Raw genomic sequence first — 7,508 nt, 5'->3', positions numbered from 1 at the left:
TCCCTCCAGTGTCCTGTTTCCCTCAGTTCAGCAGGGAGGGCAGGAGAGTCTGAAGGGGGCTGTGGGAACTGATTGTTGCTGCTCTGCTGGTGTGAGCTGGGACCTGGGCCTGGGGGGTGCAGGGAGCTCTGCCCAGTCTGGACAGGAGGAAGGTTTGGGCAGGAGGGAGCCGGGCTGGGCAGCCCTGAGGAGCCACTTCTCCTCTTCATAGCTGCAGTTTGGAGGACCCCTGCTGGGAGCATTGGACAATGAGCATTTCTGGGAGCTGGGTCCCAACACGAGGCTTCAGCTGGGCAACCCAGGGCACCCACATCTGCAAACTGGCTGCTAATGGAGCTGAGTTTGTATTTGGGTGGAACTGGGCTGGATCCATCAGCAACCTACCTTCCTTGTGCTGCTTCCTCTCTACTTACATTCTTCAGGTTGTAGTACCTGAGCCTAATGTGTGAGCGCTCACACATTCCTCCTCTCTTTGCTCTCCCTTTCCCCTCACCTGCATATCCAGGGTGCAAAAGCTTTATTACAGTTGCTGTGCCCTCGCTTTTCCTCCTGGGTGAGGCAGCTCAGTCTGTCCTGTCGGCTGGAGTGCAATGCATTGCTCTTCTTCTGCACTGCCCTCCTGTCTGCTCCCCACACGCTTCGGGAGCACCTCCGTGCTGTCCTGGCACCCTTCAGTTGGGGTAAATGTCAGCTAAGGCAGGTGGCTGTGTCATTTCTTCTTGATGTTGAGGGGATGTTCTGCTGGATTTTGCCACTGTGTATGCAAATCCCAGCACCACCTTCTGAAGTGGGAACTGGGTTTTAATGCACACTCTTCAGAATCCCCCTCCTTGCTTGATGCGCTTCAATCAGCTTAAGGAGCTCTGGACACTCCAGGACCTTACAATTTGGCTACACAAAGTAATGGTGAAAAAGTGCCACAACCATCTGTTGATAACCTTCTATTTTTTGCCTTTTTTTTGGCAGGCTGATTTGAACACCAATATTGACGATGAATCCAGATCTTTCTATGGTGTTTCCAGCCAATATGAGAGTCCAGAAAACATGGTCATTACCTGTTCCACCAAAGTGTGTTCCTTTGGAAAGCAAGTAGTGGAGAAAGTGGAGGTAGGGATCTGACACATGGGTGCAAGATTCTCTCTAGCTGCTGTTTTGTCACTTCAGGTATTTATATCCTGCGTATATCTCAAGGCAAAATATTCTCCATGCTTGTTGTCAGGGAGACGGATGCCACAGATTACTATTTGTGAGACATGCAGGCATAAGATTGCTCCAGCCTGCAACATGTCTCTGTCTCAGGACTTCACTGTCGCTCTGGTGGTGTTTGCTATTTTTCCCTTAAATCAGTTTCTGAAGGCTTGTGAATGTGTAAGACACTCAGCTCTGGTAGTTCCCTGGGTTTTTTGAGGGAGCAAATTAAAACTAGGAAACCCAGTTTTGTAGTCCAGAAAGGTTAAAACAAATAGGCAACACCTTACTTTCATCAGTGTTTTTAAATGATCATAGGCTATAGCCATTAATTAATAGGCTGCAGTAATTGGCTGCTGCCTTACAGCTTTGGGAAGCTGATCGTATTGCTGTCACCTCAGGGCTCAAGCAGAGTGGAGCTGCATAGCTGTGCGTGTGTCTGGGGTGGCTGTGTGCAGGACACCAGGGGGCCTCGTGTCAGCAGCCAGTTCAAGCCACATTATTCCCCAGGACCCACCTCCAGTCAGGCAATAGTCATGCCTGAGGTCTGGCCATGCCCTTGGTGGTGGTAGAGCTAGGCCACAGAAAGGTGTCGTGGTGCACAGGAAAGGAGACCAAGCTCTTGGAGTGGAAGGAGGTAAAGGGAATTTAAGGGTCTGCTGTGAAATAATAGAATCCAGCTTCAGCATCTGCTCAAAGGAAGATGAAAGACCTGGGAGCTAAGATGTGAATGTGAACAAAAAAATCCCTCTAACATTGGCCAGACCCTGTCACACAGGGGGGCGGACGTACTGTGTTCTCTCACAGACACTGGAAGGCATAAGTCCTTCCCAGCTGTGAAGCATCCTTGAGCATATGACTACCACTGTCACTGGGAGCTTCCTGGTCTTGCTAAAGCAGGAGTTGTTCACTTTTTCCATTTATTCACAGCTAATATTTCTCCATTAGAGATACAGACCATAGTATAGCTGGCAGTTGCTCTGCTCCTCTGACTCACCCTTCACAGCTCCTTGGCAGTTTGCTTTAGTCTTCTAAAGAAAAAAATGGAGCTGAAGAAAGTGGGGGGCTCCAGGAGACAGACGTTGGTGCAAAGCACTGCAGAGGAGTGATTCAGCAGCTCGTTACTGTCAGTGAAAGGAGCTGAAGGTGCCAGTGCAGTGCCCTCTCTGCAGCTGCTGTGTGCTCAGTGCTGCCCTGGCCCAGCCCCTGCCCGTTGCGTTGCAGACGGAGTACGCGCGCTACGAGAACGGGCACTACTGCTACCGCATCCACCGCTCCCCGCTCTGCGAGTACATGGTCAACTTCATCCACAAGCTCAAGCACCTCCCCGAGAAGTACATGATGAACAGCGTGCTGGAGAACTTCACCATCCTACAGGTGGGACTTGCAGCTGGTTTGCTTGGAGCTTGGAAACACGTAAGCCCCAGGCAGGAGTTACTGTTTTGAGACAGCAGATTGCCTTTCAGAGCTCAGCATCCTGAACTGTGTCTCGTGTGTATTGCACCTCAGGATCACTCATGGAGCTCTAGAGATAGTAACCGTGCAGACAAGCAGCAGAAGAATTTGAGAGACCTGAGTAAGAGAGAAAAAAATGAAAGGGAGAACTCACCAGCTAGAGCTGTAAGGGAAGAAGGAGGATGCAAAATCAGTGAAGGAAATGCTCATTCCACTGCTGGGCAGACACTGAGGTCCTTCGTGGGCCTTGGCCTTTTTTATGTGATTAAAAAAACCCAAAACCCCAAACCAACAACCAAACGAGCACTGTTAAGTGGCTGTGTAATTTTGTCATGGGAAGAGTTCTTCACTCACCAGGTTGTGGGGGAAGTTGTTTCCCCAAGGACCATCTTGAACCTGGAAAGAATACAGAGGCAAGTGAAGGAAGTGGCACGTTGGGGGAAGCTCTGTGACACTTCCATGAATCACTGCAGCCTCTGGGTAGGGCAGTACCACAAGGCTACAGCAGCTAGATTTGCATTAGTGTCTGTTATATCAGGAGTCTTTCCAGGCTCAGATGCAGCCTAAATTTGGGAAGAGAGCAAAGACAGCTTAAAAGGTTGTGAGTTTCTTATTGGAATGAGTTCTGTGCTCACCTCTACAAGATGTCACAGATCTTTGCCCAGAAAACTTGAGGTTGGGCAAGTAGAAGAGATGCTAGTGGCTGTGTGAAAGAATGGAAATCAAGTGGTCTTCATTCCATTCTCTGGTGATCTTGTGGGACTTCAGGAAACTCATTTCACTGCTCTGTGGCTCAGGAACCTCAGCTATGAAACACAAGGTTAATACTATAACTCACAGGGCTTTAGGAGGCTTTATTTTTTCATGTTTGTAGCAAGGTCTTTACCATTTGGAAAATGCTAAGAGGTTTTTTTAGATAGAAAAGGCATGAAGGGGGCAGGGACAGAGAGGTGGAGGGTCTGTGTGACTGGTTTCTGTATGTTTCATTTCTAAGTCAGGCCAGTGCTTGCTATGAACTTTATGAACAGAGTTGTCATAACGTTATACTTCTTCTGGGGCTTTGTTTTGAGTAATCTCATGTCCTTCCCTTACCTCCTGTCACAGAGTCATGTGTCATGTGGGTGCTGGCACAGCCTTTTATATATTGCCTTGCAGTCCTGTTCCCTGAGCAGCAGACTGAGCATTTTCTACCCCCTGCTCCCCACTGGAGAGCTGAAAAATGGTCATGCTTAACACAAGGCCTGCTGCTAGTCCTCAGTCCCCACTACCAGCTTCTGAGGCAAGTCTAATTATCATTTTTCTAGACCCTTTCATGGACTTAAATACCCCTAATCTCCCAAGCATGATTTATCTTGCTTTGCACATTGCTGTGGCTCTAGCCCTCCAAGACTTCAGAGCCTGTTTTTCAGAAAATGCCCCATCACACCTGTGTGTAACTCAACAGCCTGCAGAAGAGAGGAGAAGGGTTAGTTCAGCTGCAAACTGTTATTAGTTCTGCAAACCTAATAATGAAGAAGAGAAAACAGAGTAGACCAAAATCATGCTGCTAAGGTTAATAAGGAAGACTGAAAACAGCTCTTTTCTGTGTTCACAAGAACAGCTGGCCTTTCCTGCAGTTCAGGTGTCCAGCTGGTGTGTTTTTCTTCTGCAGTTCAGGTGGTGCTGCTGATCCAAACGTCTCTTCCAGCAGGAGGGAGCTGCTCGAAGCTTTAGCCACGGCACAGACTGGGATGACAGGAATGTGCAAAGTTGTGCAGTGGCAGAGAGGGAAGCTGAGCTAGGAGCTTTGAGTGCAACATTTTGCTTGTCCCTGCCATGGAGTGTAGCCAGTACCTGATCCTGAAACTAGGACAACACTGTTCCATCACCGTGCTGCTGACACTCTGCAGGGAGGCTGAAGTTCCTGAGGGACCATAGAAAAAGAAATGGGGGAAAAAGTTTCTGTAGGAAGGCAGGAGTGTGACAGCCATCCTTCTGACATCTAGAGTGTATGGAATGGGAGGTGTGCTGGAGTCAAACCTGTCTCCTGCACAATGAGTTAGACTCTATAATCTTCATGGTCTGTGTCTACCACTGACAGGCAGGAGTAGACAGAGGGAAAGAACTTGTCCTGGCTGTGATGTATCAACACGTGAGCAGGAGTGGATGTGCCACGGGAGGTGACTTCTCTGTACCAAACAAACAGCAGGAAGAGATTTTCTGTGAAAGACCTTCTCTGGTGAAGTCTGTAACACCAAGGTGTGGGGAGTAGAGGACCTCATGCACCTGCTTCCACTTCTGTGGTCACTGCCTGGTCACAGATTTCTCCACAGTAGGCTCTGCTCACCTCCCTGTCTCTTCACAGCACTGTAGTCTGATGCTGCCAAAGTGTTCTGCTTGGGAGCGAGGGCACAGACTGGGGGTTGTGGTGGCTGAGCTGTGTATCAGTCTGTGCTTCCCTGTTCTTTGCCTGTGACCTTTTGCTCTGTTAAGTGTGCTGGAATACGTGGGCAGAGAAACAGCAGTTGCCATCTCAGCTTCTTCTCCTTTTCTGCCTAGGTTGTGACAAACAGGGACACACAGGAGACCTTGCTGTGCATAGCATATGTTTTTGAGGTGTCAGCCAGTGACCATGGTGCCCAGCATCACATCTACCGGCTGGTGAAGGACTAGAGACTGCCCCGAGCCACCCGTGGGATGCCTGTCTGAGAGAAGAGCCTGTGCTTTACAGCCCCTGCCCCTCCTACCAAACTGAAAGAATAAACTGCAGATATTATGTATTTTCAGAAAAGCACCTCTGAGCTCTTTTGTGATCGACAGTGAAACACGTTTGTAGCTCCAGGTTTGTGCAAATGGGGAAAAGACTTGGAGTCAAACAGGTAATAACTGCTCAAGGGTTTCACCACAAACAGCATCCTCTGGAATCTGCTTCCCACAAAGCACACAGAGGGTGTGATCACACACGTAAAGGGGTGGGATGCCCCTGAGCACACAGGTAGGGCAGTGGCAGCAGCTTCCACAAGTCTGACCACATGTGAGCAGCCTGAAAATGTTCATGGTGCCACCAGCTGGAGTGTGGGCCTGGTGTACACCCACTGGTGGGTCAACACGTGCACAGAGGTGCTGACCATGCCACACAGCTGTCAGTTAGACGTGTGGCCACACACAGGTACAGAGATTGCACATGTAACCTGTGTGCCTGCCTGTCCCGTGTCCACCCTGGCTGCTGTGCTGTCACAGGCTGCTTCAGCCTTCTTGCTCTTGGAGCCTGGATACTGCTTCTGTCTTCTGTGCATGAGGGTGGGAGGCCAACCTTTCTTTGGTGGAGGACTCCACCACCTCCCTGGGCATGCTGGGCATGAGGGTGGGAGGCCAACCTTTCTTTGGTGGAGGAATCCACCACCTCCCTGGGCAGCCCCTTCAGTGCCTGACCACTCTCTCAGGGAAGAAATTCTCCCCAACATCCAATCAAAACCTCCCCTGGTGCAACTTGAGGCCATTTCCTCTTGTCCCATCATCAGTGATTTGGGAGAAGAGACCAACACCAGCCTCACTACAACCTCCTTTTAGGTAGCTGTAGAGAGCAACAAGGTCTCCCCTCAGTCTCCTCTTCCCCAGACTGAACACCCCCAGCTCCCCCAGCTGGTCTCCACAAGGCCTGTTCTCCAGCCCTCTCACCAGCCTCGTTGCCCTTCTCTGGACCTGCTCCAGCACCTCCCTGTCCTTCTGATCCTGTGGTGCCCAAACTGGACACAGTATGTTGAATGATGTCTTGCCCAGCAAATCTCCATGTATCAGGTCTGCTAGCAGAGAGCCAACAACACCCCTCAGCTTGGTACAGTAACAAAGCTGCTGCTGCTGCATTCAACTCTGTGCCCAGACTGTTGATAAACGTATTAAAGGGGACTGTCCCTGGCATGGAGCCCTGAGGACACCTCTGCTGACTGGTCAGACGTAGCCCCATTTACTACAAGCTTTGGAGTTCTGCCCTTGAGCCAGCTCTTCCCTCAGCACACTGCAGCTGCTCGTGTCACAGTGTCAAAAACCTGAGTGAAGTACAGAGGAACTACAGCCACGGCCTCGGCCAGCAGGGGAGTGACTTTATCACCTTTATCACCTTTATCACCTTTATCACCTTTATCACCTTTATCACCTTTATCACTTCAGCAGGGTATCAAATCAGAGGGAACTTTGTGAACTTGTCTTGACCACTGCCTGGCCACGGGCTGGGACATACATAACCTGTGCTCTGAAGCCTGGGAAGGGAAGGGTGTGGAGGTAAAGAGAACAGCAAACGTGATGCCATGAAGTCAGAGCTGGAGAAGGATGGTTTGATTATTATGGGAAAAGTGCTTTATTTTTTACATGTAATGAAGTATTTTTCCCACCAGTCTTGCAGACCCTGGACTCTCAGAGGCTGCTTTTAGCTCTGCAGGGCTGGTGCTGTTAAACTTCTCTCTGCATGAGTCAGAGGTGGATAGTAAAGTACAGAAGCACTTTTTGCAACTGCTGAGTGAAATCTGCACCCTCTTGTGCACGAAGTCCTGCCGCGGCTGCCCCCTCCAAGAGAAACACCTCCCTTTAAGACTGACTTCCAAACAGCAACAAAGAGCACGGATGCCAACAGCTTTCCATAAGAGCTGTATGACTGGTGACCAGAACACAGCTCAAAGACAAGCCGAGTACTTTAAGCACCTAGAAAATGGAGCACATCCAAATGTTTTCTGAAGACGTGAAGAGCTGAAAATCCATGCCAGGCACGTCCTGCCCTCACCCATCGGGTGTCATCGCTGGCCACAGCAAGGGGAACAGAGCACCCCGGACACAACTAACCCAGTGCAACCCAGTCAGCCCCACAGGCAGCTCTGCAGGTGTGTGACAGCAGC

The 7,508-nt window shown here is 50.0% G+C and overlaps 1 protein-coding gene across 1 annotated transcript in view; it reads left to right on the top strand.

The window, feature by feature from the left end:
* The window catches only part of TEAD4 (TEA domain family member 4), a 41,209-nt gene extending 35,793 nt beyond the window's left edge, over positions 1–5,416 (top strand). Inside the window, exons 9-11 of the mRNA XM_008944409.1 lie at positions 967–1,107; positions 2,413–2,565; positions 5,182–5,416. Coding sequence (XP_008942657.1) covers positions 967–1,107; positions 2,413–2,565; positions 5,182–5,295 — 408 coding nt within the window. The 3' untranslated portion in view covers positions 5,296–5,416. The remainder of the gene's footprint in view (positions 1–966; positions 1,108–2,412; positions 2,566–5,181) is intronic.
* The last annotated feature ends 2,092 nt before the right edge of the window (positions 5,417–7,508 follow it).

Source organism: Merops nubicus, unplaced genomic scaffold, assembly GCF_000691845.1.
Source record: "Merops nubicus isolate BGI_N331 unplaced genomic scaffold, ASM69184v1 scaffold19817, whole genome shotgun sequence".
NCBI lineage: Eukaryota > Metazoa > Chordata > Aves > Coraciiformes > Meropidae > Merops > Merops nubicus.
This window is presented reverse-complemented; position numbering and strand designations above follow the sequence as displayed.